Source organism: Temnothorax nylanderi, unplaced genomic scaffold (genome assembly GCF_030848795.1).
Source record: "Temnothorax nylanderi isolate EJ_2023f unplaced genomic scaffold, tnyl_v1.0 TNYL_tig0140_pilon, whole genome shotgun sequence".
In the NCBI taxonomy this organism is placed as follows: domain Eukaryota; kingdom Metazoa; phylum Arthropoda; class Insecta; order Hymenoptera; family Formicidae; genus Temnothorax; species Temnothorax nylanderi.
The window spans coordinates 283643-302485 of NW_027249202.1; the positions used below are offsets into that span (position 1 = coordinate 283643).

The 18843-nt window shown below is 42.6% G+C and overlaps 1 protein-coding gene across 1 annotated transcript; it reads right to left on the bottom strand.

Moving 5' to 3' along the window:
• Positions 1 to 2414: 2414 nt before the first annotated feature.
• Positions 2415 to 17496, bottom strand: LOC139777143 (uncharacterized). Its single transcript, XM_071714367.1, has 4 exons — positions 16983 to 17496; positions 12588 to 12728; positions 11488 to 12080; positions 2415 to 10830 (listed from the first exon to the last, which is right to left on the bottom strand). Exons 2-4 carry the CDS (start codon positions 12703 to 12705, stop codon positions 8839 to 8841), a joined length of 2703 nt encoding a protein of 900 aa, XP_071570468.1. The 5' UTR covers positions 12706 to 12728; positions 16983 to 17496; the 3' UTR covers positions 2415 to 8838.
• Between the last annotated feature and the right edge of the window lie 1347 nt (positions 17497 to 18843).

Consider the following 18843-nt stretch of genomic DNA (forward strand, 5'->3'; position numbering starts at 1 on the left):
TTACGCGCGAATGTCCCTTACACACGATGAGGATGTCGCCGCGTTCTTGCAATTTCCAAATCTAGAACCCTACTCGTCGTAGGGTTCGTTTGCCGAAGGGCCTTGGAGTATTAGAATACAATAGAACTCCTCTATTCTGGAATAGCTTTTATTCTGTAAACTGCTCTCTAGCTAGAAATTCGTCATGTGAATTTCAGAACCGTTTCAGAATAAATGGATCGACGATTCTAAACTAGAAAAGGATCTTATTGTACTTGAAATTCCATAAAACAAACGGCATAAAGGTGATGTCCCAAGCATCTATTCGTTCCGCAAGATTCTACTTCTTTGAAGTTAAAATTTTCAAAACTTTCCTTCAAAGAAGAATATATTTCTCGAGAAAAAAGCTTCAATTTGGTTGGGTTTCGATTTTCGTGTCATCGTAGGTCTGTTATTGAATGCTTAAGTTATACCTGGGATAAAAATTGAGAAACATCATATGAATAACTTGGTGAGACTGAATTAATTACTTTACGCGATAAAAAGATCCTTAACGTAACTGTAACTGATAAACGTTGGGCATTTCAACGTCGCAACCCTGAGAAGAGTTTCACGTGTAAATTCGTCGTTATTGGCTGTAGATTCGGTTGTCAAGCGTTCGATAGACGTGACTGACGCCACCCGCTGATTCAACCGCGGTCGCAGTGGGTCGCCTAGGTCGCAGATCGCAGATCGCAGTCAAGTTTTATCAAGGGTGCGGATCGCGTTATCGCATTGTGTAACCGCGCCTCGTTCTCGCCCCGAGCGCGCTCAGCCCTCTTCACTTCCGACGCACTTCCCCGGGGAGGCCACAGCCAATCAGCGGCCGAGGCCTGTGTGGCTGCAGGCTGACTCTCTCGCGTCTAATGTAGGTTGCCGAAGGTAAGGATCGGTGTACCTTCCTCCTCCGCCTATGATAGCATAGGCCTTCCACTTTTGAAGCGTATTATTGAAATCATCCTCTTAGCTAACTGCTGATAATCCGGCGAAAGGGCGAGAGGGGGGAGGAGGTTATCCTTATGGATGTCGTCTAGAATTCCACGATCTCGGTCGACCTGCAACGAGCTCCCTGACTTTTTATAAAACTTAAAAAATGTCGGCGATCGGTCGGCGACAATGACACAGACTCATTCAGTCATATCCCAACTGTTAATCAGCGGTCGGGAGAACAATCACTTTTTGCAATACAAATTAAGAGCAAACTCGATAACCTTTTCAAAGAATTGTAAAATGTCATCAGCTTTACAATTCACATATTGTCCACGATTCGTCGATCAGCCGAAAGGTTACGAGTAATACACATCACTGCGAGCAATTACTTTTTCTGTCATACTTATTATATAAATAAGTACGATAGTTTGTCGGAAATCATGAAATATTAACAGACTTTTATTATAAAGATTATCTGCTCGTTAGTCACGAGTCACGATAAACGAATAAATAATTGTAAATGAATTGTTCTTGCTCTAATAGTCTAATGTAACGAGCCTAAAAAGAAAAAGTAAATTGAGTTAAACACGAGTGCTAACTGCATGCAAAACTGAAACAACCCGCGTATTTTTATCAAGGAAATCTGTCATCAGAGATAACAAAAAAATCTGCAGAATATTTTTATTAATTAACGATACGAATACACGAATATTCGCTGATAAACGTTAAGCGATGGATTTAGGATTACTCAAGTAGTAGGTGCACTTGTAACATAACTCCGCATTCCAAGCTTGACTCGCCATTTTCACGCTCGGTCCCACACACATTGCACAAGTCAAGTTTCTATACGAAGTTTCTACGAACTTTCTATTCTTACGGTAATAGTTTCAATGCCAAAGATTCGAAGAAAAATTGCTTAAAATTAAGAGTTTATTTAATTTTTTTTACGGAGTATTCAACGCGTGATACGGATTCGATTATGCTATTGTTACGAAACGATGGAGTCTTAAAAAGTGGAGGCGAGGAAGCTGATTATTTCCGTTAATTTCTATTTTATTTCTATTTTATTGTTTTATTATACCGAAAAGAATACCACTGGCACGGTAAAACTGAGGAAACGACTTTCTATTATATCTAAAATTCTAAATAATATGACAAATGTTTGCTTTCCTCGTGATACCTGATGATATTATCATAATCTTACCTCCACGAAAATTTTCCGCATTACTGAATATGTAAAAATTGAATTTATACGGAAATATATGGAAATTAATTATCGGATTTGATAATAATCTGATTTTTTTTAAACAAGAAATTATAACAATTAATATAGTAATTTCTTAACGAGGGAGCATATTCACCACATGTATAGTTGACTTACCGTTGTAAACTTGTATCTGCGGAAGAAATATATCGTGTATCACTATACCTAAGGCAAGGATGAGTAAATTGTTAAACCACATGCGTAGGATATTATACACTTTATATTTCGTTTACGAGCAAATCCTACAACGTACAATACGATATGACTTCCGAATAGCTTTGCTGAAACAATAGGTTAGATGGAGTAGCTAATAAATACGCGCAACAATTACTGCCTTTCATCCATTCGGCACCTTTCTTAACCTTTCGTCAATTTATAAATTCGACAATTTCTCTCTCTCGTTAATACCGAAGATCGCATCGCGCGGTATATTCGTTTCGACAATTAAAACACTCGAACGATCGCAACAATATTAAAGATATATTATATTATACTATACATATACACGCGCTCGCACATCGTAAAAACCGATTTCCGTGCGTCGATCATTTTTGTCATCAATTTTGATTTTAGGAGCTGTTAGTACCGTTGTCGGTTTTTTAAATGCTTGGCCGTTTCAAGTACATAATAGGTATAACAATTTAATTTGTGCACCATGCTATAATATTTGTCAGTGTGCACATTATACACACGTATACGTTGCGCACATTACTAATGAGAAATCCGAATTAGTATCTTCACTTTGCATCTGTATTAATTAATGTAAGAGTGAATATTTTTCAATATTGGTTATTTATATGAGCTCTCTCGCTACTTATGCGTATAAGGAAAAATAGCGACATGCATTTTAATGTTATTAAACGGTAATGAATATCGGTTTATGGACATCGAATTAATAAACATCAATTAACAGCTACTTGAATATGAATAAAAGTAAACCTATATTAGCCAATTATTTGTTATAAAATTTTGTTGTAATATTAACGTTATCTGAAAATAATAGCACGAGTAGTCAACTTGTTGCTAACAACAAAAATTCTCCTCTACCTAATAAGTATTAAATAAATTTATTAAATAAGATAGTTAAATAACAATCACTTAACGTAAAAATCTTAAATTTCACATAAGTGCTTAAAAAAATGAACAATTGTTATAATAAATTTGCAATATAATAATATAAATATGTAATATCTTTTAAATATACCGTAACTGCTAGACGACAGGATGACAGGTAAAACAATTTATACGGCAAACATAAACGAATATGCAGGCTGTATCTCGCTGCGATTTGGCATAGAATAATTATTACCGTCGCGATTACACTATATAGTTAATAGTTAATACTAGGCAATTCGAGCGCGGATGAATCCGTTCGAATAGAATACTGCATAATACCGTAATATGACACGCTTGCTATTCGCGATAATACGATTGGTAATAATAAGAATGAATTACAATCGTGGAGGAGTCTCTGAGATTCTTGGTTCTCGCAAACGGAGCCATTTCTCGAGCCAATACTTTCATGCGTCCCCGTACACATCGTTCGAGAATCGAGATCGTCGCGTCGCGGTCGTTATGTTAATGACGTAGATCTCCGTCTTCGATAAGACTCGCCAAACTGATTCTTCAACACACTTATTGTTAGCATGAAAAGAAGATAGGACGTAATCGTGTGTCGACTATCGACTGACGATGAATCATAACGATTCTCAAATTCTTATCGTACCGTGAATATCCATGAGATCTCGAAGAGATGCGTAAACCTATAACGAATATCGGCATTGTTTTTATGAATATCGGTACTGATGTTTGTCTGTTTATCGTGATGATCATTAAATAAGACCACGTTGCATTGTGACATCGAAAATAAGGAAACGCAAGAATTTCTTTCGTAATTGATGGAGGTATATATCCGTTTTCTTATATATCACACTATTTGCATTTGGTAGGATTTGTGTTATTATTATATCGAAAACTGCCTTGTAGTTGTCTTTGATAAAAAGTCGTATAATAGCCTCAATAATAAATTATAATCAAAAAATCATACGTTTCTCTATGTCTTCTGTTTTTCTCGGGAAATACGTGTTAACTAGAACGCACCAATTCTAAAATTGTCAGTTTTACATTAATTCACGTTATTAATAAGTATAAACTTCGATAGGGATATGGATCTCGTTCCTGTATTTTTCTTTCGATAGAATTTGATATCTCTCGGATAATAAACGCGTGTTCGATCACTTAAAAACGCGCACAATAGAAAAATAGCTTTGAGAAATCTATTGGGTCCCTCTTGTGTATGTGTGTGTGTGTTTGAATTTGCTGTGAATCAAAGTGAAAACCACTAACCATGGCTCTTTTCCTTCTGTTCGCAAAAGTGGCAGTTTTGATTTAATTCTTTCTTCTTTTTTACGTTATCGAAAGCGTCCTATTATGTCGGTCCGACGAAAAATGTATAACGCAATGATTAATTGACGTGATCTCGTTACGGGGAAACAAAGATCGAGCTATAGTTAACGAAAAAGTCTTGACTTTCTTTCTTTCTGACTTCTTTTGCGTTTTTAATCCTTCTGTCTGTTCTTTTTTAATCTTACGTTTTCTTATTATGTTAATTTGCTCATTAGCGTTCTTTCTGAATTTTCTTATCAATTTTCTGTCGATTTTCATCGATTCTACTTCTTTCTAAGAAATCTAATTTTTGTTGATGACGATGTGTATATGTTTTACGCCTTCGTCATCTCTTACATTCAATATTTCTCCGTTAATATTTTTCATATCGGAGGTAAATATTCATTTGTCTACATTGTTGTTGTAAAACTTATTTAATGTTAATGTCACTGTGTTCATCGCACTTATAGTTTAATCTTCCGTATTAAATGATTTCTTTTAAAAGTAAATTTGGTTTGCATTATTGATTATTTTTTATCGTTATTATCACTGCATGATGTGACAAGGAGACGTAAAAAAAATACATAAAAATATTAAGTATTTATAACAATAAAAAAGTTGAAGAAATGTGAGAAAAAATAGTTAAATTTTTCCTCTAAAATTCGTAGGAATAAATAACTATTTAAATTTACATTATTTGGCATTTAAATCTGTTGCTTATTATCATTCTCCGCTATCATTACATATTAATATTCGTTAAGCCCTATTTCAATACCGGTTTGAATATACTTGGTCGCATTCATGTTTTAACACAGTTCTGTTCCGTTCTGTGTATTATAAACTACACTATTAGGAAACTACGCTATTAATCGAAAGTCGCTTCATGCATTGATTTCATTCGAGTACAGGAGCCGGTTTTCTATAAACGTCTCAAGACTCCTTCACAAATGGAGTAAACCGTTACGATTTCACTGGATCAATGGACAGGTTCCACGCGACAATCTGAACTTATAGATTTCTTTTACGAAAATTATACGCATATGTTTACCATGGTACCCGTTATTAATTGACTTTGCGATCAATTACGTCAAAACCAAGATTATTTCTACAAGAACTCTAGCAATTCGAAGTATCCAAATTAAATAAAATTAGACGACAGATACAAAAGCGTACGTGTTGGTAAAAAATGTTAAATTTGCACTTTGCGTTTTGTGTTTTGGCACATTGACACTAATGCAAATAGGAGAAATATTGCAATATTGGATGTGGGGTTTCATGCAAGTGATCGTAATATATATATATATATATATATATCCATCTACGCGATACATATAATAGTACGTATAATTGCACTATCGAAGCATTTGACAAATGCGGATTTTTTTATCTCGATTAACTCTTCAAAATACATATATCGAAATATGTTATTGTGACTGTTAAAAACCATCTTTCAAGCGTTAGCTTTGCGTGGAACGGCCTTGAAAATTACGATTTAAACGACAAGGAAAAAGTAATCGTTCAAGGAAATTTAAGACCACTTTGAACAATTTCTTATTGAATACGTATTTTTATTTTTCAAAACGCAATTATAGTTTGTTTCTATGGGCTTGCTAGGCATTTTTTAATGCGTCTGTTATGTCAGAGGGATTACATCGACTGGATCTTATATCGTAAGCGCGTGTAGAAGTAAAACCGGCTTTTACGAATGCTCTCGCATTTTGTCGTTCGCTGTAGTTCGTACTTTGGAATATTATAGCTGTTATGCGTACAAATAGAATATTTTTAATGGTTATTTAAATCAATCTCTCAGTGCCAGGATTAAATTTGAAAAGTTTACGCTATCTACCACCTGATGCTATATTTTGCGATTGGTCATTTTTCCCCTCAAATTTATAAGAGTCTTTTATTCGAGATTATTCTATAATTTATGATCCAGTGATTTCCTTCTATAATATATGTATAACCATCTATTCAAGATACTGACATCTATTCCTTGTTATCAATATCACGTATTCCATACACATATGTATATGAGAAGTATAGAAGCAAAACTCATATTTTCAATTTCTTCAAAATTTTCTATGAAATTAAAGGGTTCATCGCGCAAATATAGATTTGAATAACTCTGGTAACACAAACGTTTTATTTTTTATATTAAATTAGAAATGCTAAACGCTTATGTGACGCTCGTTATTTCTAATTCAATAACGAGAGAAAAATTGAGAATACCAACTTCGCTTCTGTACATCAAATACAAACGCTGCGAATTATCTTAATACAGGAATTACAAAACGTATTAACGTCGCTCGAATCTAGAAAAATAAGACTGGTTAAAAAAAGTTTTATTGTTCCAAATGGCGTGGAATTTGTAATTTTTCCGCCAGTTTAAGGCCTATGCGCTTGCCAGTCAGAAGACGCACTGCTTTTTTGGTCATCGTCGCACAATGGAGTGCGGTCGCGATTTGCGCGCGCGCGTTAACGATACTTCTACAATCTGATTTCGCAACAAGTTTTTTTTTAATTCCGCAAAAAATGTGCTGTTATAAAAACATCTCGTCTCCCGGATGTCTATATATGCTACGGAGTCTCTTCAGGGAATCACAAATCACGCACACGCAATTCATACGTGCCCGTACGAATACTCTCTACCTACCTTTTATATTTCGGCGCCGCTAATTCGCCGAGTGATAAATTGATTATATATAATTTACGTTAAATGATAACTACATTGCACTAATACATTGCACACGTTCTCGGGCGTTCTCTTTGGCATCTCTACAAATTATTACAATATATTTTGCTAATCGCAAGTTCTGAGAGAGAGAGAGAGAGAGAGAGAGAGAGAGAGAGAGAGAGAGAGAGAGAGAGAGGGAAAAATCGCATCCAATGCGGTAGGCCCGTGCGTGCACTCGAGAAAAATGAAAAACTTGTATACGGAGTTCGAGTCTCGGCTAGATTTCCTGAGAATAAAATCGACGTAACACAGGCGAACGTGATCGGGTTCCGCTTGCAATTGCGTGAGATTGTTTATTATTTACATCTTTGGGAGCATTCAAACACCTGTTACATACACATCTCGTAATTGATTCTAAATGTTTCCAATGTTTCCTCAAACAAACAAACTTTTCGAAAGCGTCATACATATATACACACACGCATGCACAATTAAATCAATACACATTAACTAAAATAATTCAACAGTTATAAACAATAATACTCTATAATAATACGTAAAACATTACGAGGAACTTTTCTGGTCAACTAAAATGCATTCTTCTTCTATGATAAGGATATTTGCTAAATTGTAAACATGATATAAGACTTTTTTAATAAAAATGCAAGTAACAAAAATTCAAAAATATAGATACGTTCAGCTTCCTGCTGATGACTCGAAGAGATCTAGTCAATTATAACAAATATTAAACTTACTATAGAAATCTTTGAGTACTCGAACCCGCAGCTCATTTTCCGCGAACTTCCGGAGTCCTCGCACAGTCCTAAAGAAGGAACAACGGATGACTATATCTGTCATGCGCTTCGCTGCTATCATTCCTATCCATTCACCGATTACCACATCTCGATCCAACATATTACATATATATAACTATATTGTCTCCATTGAATATTGGATACTTTATCGGACGCCACAAATTTTCCTCACGAGAGTCCGTTTGTCAAATCGATTCGCCAGTAACCATAGGAGTTATAGACCACGACACAGTGCACAGGTCAGGCGTATAGTATTACAGTCATTTTGATATATCTAGGTAACAATAATCCGACCAATAGTCGGCAATTTCTCCTCCCTTTCCCACCCTCTGGGAAAACAAGACGCGCCGACAATGGTAATCAGATCGAAAGTAATATATATAACTTGTACGCTTTTACATAATTAAAAACGTCGTCTGATGAATGCATCGACAACGATCGTTGTTTATTTCGACTATTTCGTGTAAAACAACTCTGAATATTATATTTGATTTTTGCTAATATATATAATAGTAAAATCTTTCATCGCGCTTAGGAAAATTCCAATTGAATTTGAATATTAAATATTAAAGTTCGCGAAATACGTGTATTTCGGTCGTACAGAAATTCCGTGTGTCGATGTCAAAGTTTAACGACCGATTTACACTATTTACAGGAAAATAGTAAGTAGGAAAGAGAGAGAGAGAGAGAGGGAGAGGCAGGGGAAATGATAGATAGATAAATTATATTAAAGATAAAAGACACACACACATTTATGGCGACTTCTGAACGACGTTGAAATAACTGCGTTGAAGTAACTTTTGATTACGATATTGCGAGACGACGACAGCTTGGGGATTCGGAATGTGGCGGACGCCGAGATTGGGCTTGATTTTCATGCCGAAACCGGAGATGCGATGATGCGGCTGCGGTATGCGCAGAGCGACCTTACTACTGGCGGCGTTTGCGTTTGCGTTCGCGGCGGCCAATGCCAGCGAATCTATCGCCGGATTCTTTTCGATCAGACAAGTGCTCATTGTCAGACGTGACACCGCGGCATCCGAGAGGGTCCTCAGATTCGATTCCTGCTGTCCTTTGCCGCGCTGTGGCTCCAATTCCTTGGATTTACGGAAAAGGCTGCCGGCGGCGCTAATTGTGGATCGCGCTGGCAGCTTTGATGATGGCAACGATGGTAAGGACGATATCGAGCACGATGATGGCGAGGAGGAAGATGAGGAAGAAGAGGAAGAGGAGGAGGAAGAAGAGGAGGAGGATGGCGAGGAGGAAGAAGACGAGGAAGATGGAAGAGTAGATTGACCGTTGTCGGGTAACGTAGCAGACAGGTCGAGGACGTTGTCATTGTTGGTGGTGGTGGTGCCGCCGCCGCCGCCGCCGCCGCCGCCGCCGCCGCCGCCGCTGCTGCTGCCGCCACCGCCGCTGCCACTGCTGAGATCCAATGGCGTTTCATACTTGGAAGTGATGTTCGACACTATCACGCTGGTTGCAGCAAAACCGGAAGGTTTTGCGACGCGCAGAGGCGTCAACGGCGGTGGTTCCTTCTTTTTCGGCGTGATAGACGCGACCGTGGCGGCCGCGGGTGCGACAGGCGTGGGTGCGGAATTAAGAATGGACGTCAAAACTGGCGTCTTAATGACGGACGACGTCAGTTCCTCCTTCGTGGACATAATAGTCTTGAGCGCGTCGCGCATCTGCTTCTCCGCCAGCAAGCTTCGCACGCGATTCGCCTTACATTCGCGTACCTGCTTCTCCAGCTTCTCGCGGTCCAGACTATCCGCCGTCTTGTCAGCGCCGCTCTGCGCGCGTTGCTTCGCCATTCTGTCACCGGCTTCGTTAACAGCTATCAAGCCCAGTCGTCGCAGAATCTCCTCATCTTTCTTCGGTTTCTCTGGTTCGTCGTTGCTCTCCGATATTTTCGTCGATTCCTCCGTCTCCTTGCTAGTCATCTTTTCCGCGGCGACGCACTTGGACTCCTTGGACTTGGTTTCCTCGTTTTTGCCGATGATCTGCGCGACATGCACGACCTCGTCGGGAATGCTGTCGATGATCTGCTCGATCGTTTCTTCCACGTCTATCACGGCGCACTCCTTGGACATGATTTCCTCCCGAGCTAGCGGACTCGCCGTCGATCGCTGCTGAACGATCGTCTTGATCTTGTCGCGTCTAACCGCTCGCATCTGCAACAGTTTCTCTTTCGTTCGACTGTTCGCACCGATGCCTCCGCTCCCACCCCCGCCGCTGCCTGTCGCCCCAGACGTAATCCTCGGAGGACACGGCGTCAGGCGGACCTTGAGTTTTAGGAGATCCTCGCGCGGCGTCGTAGTGATCTCCGCGATCACTCGCTTGTTTCGCCGTTTGCGCCGCTTCCGATGCTCCAACCTTGCCATATCCTTGTTCTTCTTACTCTCCGGCGACTGATGACGATTGCTCGTCGACAGTTCGGTGATGGTCGACGGGGGGTCCGGGGCACGCATAACGGGCGTCACCTCGCAGCGCGGCTTTTTCGATTGCATCTCTTTGTCGCGGACATCGACGCTCGTCGTCTCGAGAGCACGGGGTGGCTCCGCGCCGCGAGCTTCCTGCTCGCGACTAGGCTTGGGACTCGGCGGTGGGGTCGGTGGTCGCTGTATATTTTCGATCGCCGGCGGGACATCCTTGGTCGCGTCATCCTTGTACGAGGAAACTTTCGAGATCGAAGCCGCCTCTTCCTTTCGCAATACCCGGTAGAACAGTCTCATTGGCACCTCCTGCAACAGACGGGCCATCGCGCCGCCTTTCATAACGCGCATCGCACCGCACCGGCTCGCGGCTGGCTGTTGGCCAGGCTATATAGGCTCGGTCATAGCAAACACGACAATTTACAGCTGCTGCTTACTTATTTTATTTCCAAAGAATTTCCCGAGAGTACTTCCTTGTTCGGTTAATATTTTCGAGCATAATTCGACGATTAAACTATCGAACGATTGAACGATGAAATATCGAAACGTTGCCGCTAAGATAGCACGCGATATCAATAGCATGAGACGCAAGCAATAGCTCTTTAGAACATAGAATGATAATGGAAATGTTAAGGCGAATAAAAATGCAATAAATAAAATTTCGCAAGTTATGCACAGATACGTGTTAACAAATATTTTTCTCCTATAAAAGAGACTTGATATTAAATTCTGAAAATTCAAATATCGAATAATAACAAATCGTACGTAATATAACATTTATTTCCTGTAACGTTCCTTTTCTGCAGCTTTCTAAAAGCGAAAAGAATATGGAAACAAGAGAAAAATTATTTGGATCAAATCAATTTTGGAGAATACTCAAGGGTTAATATAGACTCGATTTTGTATGTATGATATGAAAACGATCGATCGACCGCGGTATACGTCAAGCCGGACCATTAAACTCACCCTCTTCCATCGAAATATGCAAGCGAGGTCCAGAAGCGTCCAAGAGGGATTGAGCGGGCGCATGCTTTCCCCGTCGGGATGTTGCGCCTCGTCCATCTGGTACAAAATTTCTATCCTATTATTGACACCGTTGACGGTCGCGTTAGCCTCTTCCCATCCTCTCTTCAGCATCAGCAGTCTCACCAGATGACGCACTGTCACGGCGGCCGAACACTTGAGATACCTCGTGCTTCCGCCACTACTCACGTCCCCTGCCGATACCTCGTTCGCACGATTCGACGAGTCGCCTCCTTCCTTCGCCTCCTTCGGCGTTCCGTCTTCCGTGTTCTCCAGTTCTCGCAAGCTCAGACTGACGAGATCCTCCAGAGTGAGTTCGAGGCCGCCCACGGGCGAGAGCAACGGCGGGCATTGCGGATTCACCAGACGGAAGTGGCGTCTACGTTCGAGCTCCGACCGGAAGAGACCGGGCACCGCGAGATATACCAGCCGTTGAAGCCGCGTATCCGGCAAGAGCGGCGGCGACGCCGCGACGCTGCACACGGGGCACGCGCGGGCGCCGCTACTCAGACGCCGAACGATGCAACCTCTGCAAACTGACGACCCGCGTTTGCGACGTGAGACGTGAGACGTGAGGAAAGAAACGGCCGCGGCGCGGCGTCTCACAATTATATTTCGATATACATATATAATTGGATCGATTCGAGCATGACATCGCGACATTCAAGACAATAATTATTATACAAGAAAAAAAGAACACTTTGACTTTCCCAGATTTGAAAAGAATGTTAAAAACATGACTTGTGTGCAGACTGTAGTGTATGTTTATAGAGCGAGGGTAATGCAGAATGAATTAATCTTGGTATCAGTTGCAAGCTACAAAATATGCCCTCCGATTTAAGAAAAGCATTGACTTAAAAGTTCTGAAAATATAACAATCCCGAAGGAAAATTCTTTACATTTGCTTTTTATATACAAGTAGTATCTGAAGTATCAAATAGAATGATGTCCTTAATATTGGATTTTTGTTTTACAATTACAGCAACGCGACCGCACGATGGTTAACGACAAGCAATGATGATCATGTTGAAGAAAATACTAACAGGAGTGCAGACATTCCACGAGAGTCGTAGCATCTATGAGGTAGCCTCTGCACAGCGGACACACGATATGTTCGTTTAAGTCTTTGACCAGCGGCTTTTCCCTCTCCTTTGCTTCCATGTTGTTAATCTGTGCTGAAACAGCTGTGCCAATCGATTGTTAATCTATCGAAAACAACAGCTGCCGATACAGCTACGAGATATTAATGTGCGTGCTCGATAATTAATTTTTAATATTCAATTCTGTTGTTAAAAAGAATGTCTTATCCTCGATTTTATCTAATATCGCAATTATATAATATATTAACGTGCAATGGAAACTATTTTTAATCAATTTCTTATATAAACAAAAATTATTTTACTTTCCACAAACAACGTAAAGTAATATACGACTATTTTTTTTCAACGTCAAATAGAACGAAAATCAAATACACATAAATTAGAAATTAGATTCTTTAAAACAACAAAATTTAGATTTAAAAAAGTAGATTTATGAAACTCGAAACACGATTCCGAGACAAAGCTAGTGACAGTCTATGTGACAGCGTAATGTAAGAATCGCTACGACGCTGTCACGGTGCGCATCGTCGGCGATAAGACGTGTGATAATCAGCAGCGCAGTTTGCTGCCGGTGCAAACATGCGTAGCGACGCATAGCAACGCATAGCAACGCGTTCGTTCGCGGTGCGTTCCCGGTTCCCGTTGCAGCAGCACGGTCAGCATCAGCGCTGACGAGCGACGCGGCGCGGCGCGGGGGCCGTTTGCTCGTGACGAACGGCACGCGATTTTCATGTGCATCGGCGCACAATGCCGACGTGCGTGGATAAATGTCCCTCGCGAGAGATCTCGGGGGGAAACGTGCCGACGCCGACGCCGACGTATGGCCGAGACTTTAAGGTCTATCTCTTAAAGGGGATGGTTTCTCTACTCTCTCCTTTTTTTCTCTCTTCTCTCTCTCTCTCTCTCTCTCTCTCTCTTCCTCTTTGTCTGTCGCGCGCATCCAAGAACCAGCGTAATACTTTCGAGCCGCCCGAGCCGGTAAACACGTCGAGCGTCGAGCGTCGAGCCCGACGACTCGGCGGCCTATACGACACTCGGCAGTATACAGTATACATACGGTGTATAGGTATAGGTGTAAGTGCGTGTCGCTGTGTACAGCGAGTTTCGTTGGCGCGATTCGTTTGTGCGATCTGCTCGGCATCGGCATCGGTGACGAGAATAGCTAAAAGCCCTATAGCGCGTAAAAGAATGTAAGCTAGAAGACAGTAATCACAATCGACCATTCTCCTCGACTCGGCGACGCGACGTAAGCTATCGTTCTCGCTCAGGAACGCTCAGGGATGCTCTTTAAGGTCTATCCAGACAAACTTGCATAGGTGCATAACCATATGCATAAAGAAACGGATTGGTCTATTTCCTTATGCATATGCATATGGACCAATCAAATCTCTTATGCTTATGTTTATGCGCTATGCAAGTTTGTCTAGATTGACCTTTAATGCTCGCCAATGATTGCGATTGGTCGAATCGTTTACTGCTTACTGCTTTTGTATTGTTTTGTTTTGTTTGTACCTGCTAAAGTAAAAGTGCTATTGACACTTTTACGTCTCCAAAATGTGTGTTCATAAAATTGCCGTGACCGAACGAAAGAAAAAAAGCAATGAAAAGTAACGAGAATTTGCTCGACTTAAAATACGTGTATAAATATAAGAAATTAATTTTTACTACCAATTAATTGACAGAATTAATATTTACAAGTACGAATTAAATTATTTTTCGTAATGTTCGTACCCTGAACAGTATAATCATATTCTTGTGTGTAAAGATATGGTCATATACGAAATATATAAATAATTTATTAGCAATTACTCGCATATCGTCATTAAAATTATATGACGAAACGATAACGAAAGTAGTGCAAACAATTGTTAACTGTAAGCGAAGAAAAGTTGCGTAATTATCTATATATATGTATATATGTAATATCTCTGCTTACGTGTCAACTTCAAACTGCATCTATAGTTATCTTAAATAATTAAATAGAGAGGAAATTGATTTCTATCGATTCTTGGTTTCTTTTCTTCATTTTTTGTACCTTGATATTTTCACACACGAGACTCTAATAAGAAACTACGTTTTTCGTTATTTCTTTTTTCATTCTGAGATCAGAGATGTAAGCATCGTCGCTAAATGCAACAATTAACTTTCGTCGCGTGCCTTTTGCGCAAGCAACTTTCGAGAAATGCAATTTGGCAAGCCACGACCGTTTGTGTGTGCTCGAATGCTTGAAAAATAGTTTCGGTGGAATAGTAAGACGCTATGCCGACTGGCCACCGTGGTGCTGGTGGTATATAATGGGCCACGATGGGTTAATGAACTTTCGAAAACGAAAGTCGACCACCACCTGTCCCCTGTTGGTACAACTTTGGCACCGGCGTACGAATCCGTGCGAAAGCGACTCCAGTCTGTGAATGATCCGCCAAGGCTGGACGCGCGAGGGAAGGGACGAACATCTCTCCTCTCTCCCTCGCTCCTCTTGCCGTGAGGGAGAGAGAGCGGAAGGGTGGGGGGGGGGGGAGAAAGAGAGGACACGGGTGCCAAGTCCAGAAAACGTTCCTCGCATCACTCGCATGCCGTGACTCGTCGGAAATCGAGTCACGTGTCATCGCTCGCGCCGGATAAACAAACTTGCGAGGTCAGACGAATTCGGATCGATCCTCGAGACTTTGGTGTTGCCAATCGCGAAAGAAACGATTCGTTTGAATAACGAGCATTCTACGATATCGATATTTCTTTCGAAAAAGCACGGATGGTCGGTCGAGAAATTCTGGCTTCTCATTCAATGTACCCTGATCCGGATCGAAGATGTAAAACCCCATATTTGAAAATTAAGTGACATACGCGAGTCAAGAAACAAATGCTAAATATTTCACGCGATAAATTGTATTTAAAAAAAGGAAAAATATAAAATAACCTTTAGTCAATTATTTTTGTCTAGCTGCTTTTATTAGAGAAGAAATGATATTACAATACGATATATATGTGAGAAATTATATGACAAAAATGATAAAAAACTACATATTTATGTATATTTATAATACATATTCGAAATTCTTGTTCCGATACTACGTAGGTATGATGAATGACGTCAAACGTATGTTGAATGACGTCAAACGAGGAAATATGAGAAAATGGACAATCTCTCCTACGATATCGAATAAATTTTTCGCATTTCATATTTGGATAAATTTACGAGATAAATTGTGTCTAAATAAAGCGGGGATATGCAAGGAATTGGTTAATACTCTCTGCGCGCGCAAAATATAATACTTTTATTGTTAGCTTTGCGAAATTGCGACGTTAATATACAGATGGCTTCACGTAAAATAAAATTAACCTAAGACAGAAATAAAATGTATTTGATTTTTGTGCGTCATTATGATTATATTTTAAACATAGTAATACTTTTATTTGGCCACGGGAAAAGCGCGCAAAATGCAAGACGGCATTGCGATTAAAAAATAAAATTACGATTGGATATTCTTGAAAACCTGCAGACATTTTATCGAGCAAACGCGAATATCGGACAAAAAGCATGTACAAGATACATCCTATTTCCGATACCGAATGGCTGTTCACCTACGGTAATTTCCATTAAAAATTTCCACGTAAAATTCCATAAAATTAAAGTAGCTGTTGTTTACGTTTGCGTGCGCGCTGGTAATTGCGTTTTCTCTTTTAATACGAAGCGTTTAATACTACGAAGTTTTTAAATGAGTGAAATACCAGGTATCAATTCTCTCCACTCCTTTTCCATGGCACATCGGTTTTTATCGCGTTACCTATGTCCTTGCAACCTTGCAACATGACAAGTAATTTAACGCGATAATCATAGGAGATACATCCACATTACCTACTGCACCTACGCTATCTTTTATCCTATTTTCTTACTACGAGAGATACCGCAGTCCCGATTCCCGATTCCCGATTCCCGATCGCGACTAACGCACACATCTAGGCGCACTCGAGGCGTCTTATCACATCACTCGTAAAGATCCAAAAGTGACGTCTGACAAGTGACAAGAGTGACAAGAGTCGTCTGCAGAGATTCGAGGTCACGAGGGTGTCCTGTCAGGTGGGAGACCTTTGCCTTTTATTCGGGCATGGCTATTACCATGACCCCTACTACTGTTACCGAGCAGCACCACCACACGACAAGTATACACACGATAGTAGGTATACCGCATATACCGAATTGGAACCGTACGGCGCGGCGTGTCACTCCGATTCATGCACGCACCGTTCTGCAGGGTGAGAGAGAAGACAGAGAGAGAGAGAGAGAAAGAGAGAAAAAAAAGAGCAACGTATAAAGCAGCAGTAGGAGCGGCAGCAGCTTACCAGCAGCGTGATAGAGGCGATCGTCGTCGTCGTCGTCGTAGTCGTCGCCGTTCCCGGCGATGGAACGTAGCGGCGGCGGACGTGGCAACGACGGTGCGACGGCGGTGGCGGCGGTGGCAGTAGCGGTAGCCGCGACAGCGGCCGCTGCGAGGAGGTGGCAACGCTGCTCCGTCGGTCCGGTCGGTCGGCGTGCAACGGCGCCTCGGCTCCGGCCCCGGCCCCGGCCCCGGCCCAGGACCCAGCTCCAACTCTGGCCCCAGCCCCGGCCCCGGCCCCGGGCCCGACCCCGACCGCGGCCCCGGCCCCGGCCACGGCCCCGGCCCCGGCCACGGCACCGAGGCGTCCGATAGCGCTCGTCGCTCGTAATCGTCGCTCCCAGCGTCGATTCTCCTTTCCGTATCGCTCGACGTGCGCGAGCGCCGCGAGCGCGAGTCGTCGAGTCTTTCGCGACTCCGGACAGATAAGCGACGCGCGGCGATAGCGGCCACGTAACATCACGTCCCCGCGCTGCCCGTCATGGCTAGTGACGTATGCATGCGTGTCGCGCGTCGCGCACCAGTCGTTGTCGCGTCGTGTCGTGTCGACTGTCACCGTCGTCCGTCCCCGTCGACCCCGTCCCGTCGTCGATCGACGCGCGCGCCCGCGCGTCTTCGTTTCGCTCCGACCAACTCCGACCTCGATCGCGCCGCGCCGCGCCGCGCCGCGCCGCGCCACGCAGCGCCGCGCGGTATTTCTCGTCGCTACTCCGCTATTCGGTTCGCTTGGTTCGCTATCCTCGTCCTCTAGTCACCCACCGTTGATCGACCGGCCGAACCGAAGGGCACGCGCGCGCGCGCGCGCGCGCGAGAGAGAGAGAGAGAGAGAGAGAGAGAGAGAGAGAGAGAAAGGGAGACTCTCCATTTCCCCTCTCGAGTTTCCTACCCCGTCTGTCCCCTCCACCACCCTTTTGCCCGTACGCGACTTTCGCGCGAGATCGACGCGCCGCGCCGCGCCGCGCCGCGCCGCGCGCCGCGATGTTGCTATGGCCTGTGCCTACTCCGACCGTCTCGTACTAAACCGAACGGCTCGTTGCTCGTAATACGACTTATGATTATCACGATTGATGATTATTATCAACAGAGAGAAAGAAGGAAAAAGAGAGAACAAAAGAGAGAAAGCGTGTGCAGAGGCGGTTGAGCTGATAGCGGATGATAGTCACCGCGGTATTTCGATATCCACGCGATTAGGAGAATGACGACACCGTAGACCGTACGCAGTACGGAAAGCGGAAAGCGGAAAGCGGAAAGAGAAGCAGAGAAGGCGCCCCATATCGACCCCGCCTAAACCCCGCCTCGCTGCGACGGAACCGCACGAGCGACGCCGAGCGTCGCCGAGCGTCGACGAGCGTCGACGGTCGACGCCACGGGCGTCGGTGGACACGTTTCCGTCTCCCGAATCTCCCGATCCGACGCTACCGCGGCTGGCGGCTGCCGGCTGCCGGCTACAGCTATCGGGCTACAGGCTACGCTCCTTATTTCGGCGATTCTCGATTCTCGATTCTCGATTCTCGCTCCGTTTCGCTCTCATCTCATTCGTGCAGCTTTATCATGTTATTCGTCTTTCTCTATTATCCTCCCTCTCTCTCTCATCTACCTACCTTTATCCCCCGCACTCCGTAGACGGTCGCCGTTCTGTACTTATGTTCCTGTTCCGTGGCTTCGCGATCATCGTTCGATATCGAATATCGAGCCATGGCATCCATCTCCATGAAAGATCTCTTTGGTTTTTTGAATTGCGATGCATCCGTCGTATCAAACGAAATAATTTAGAGAATCTATCGTTTACAGTTGTGTAGCGCACGGATAACGTATAATGTATATAT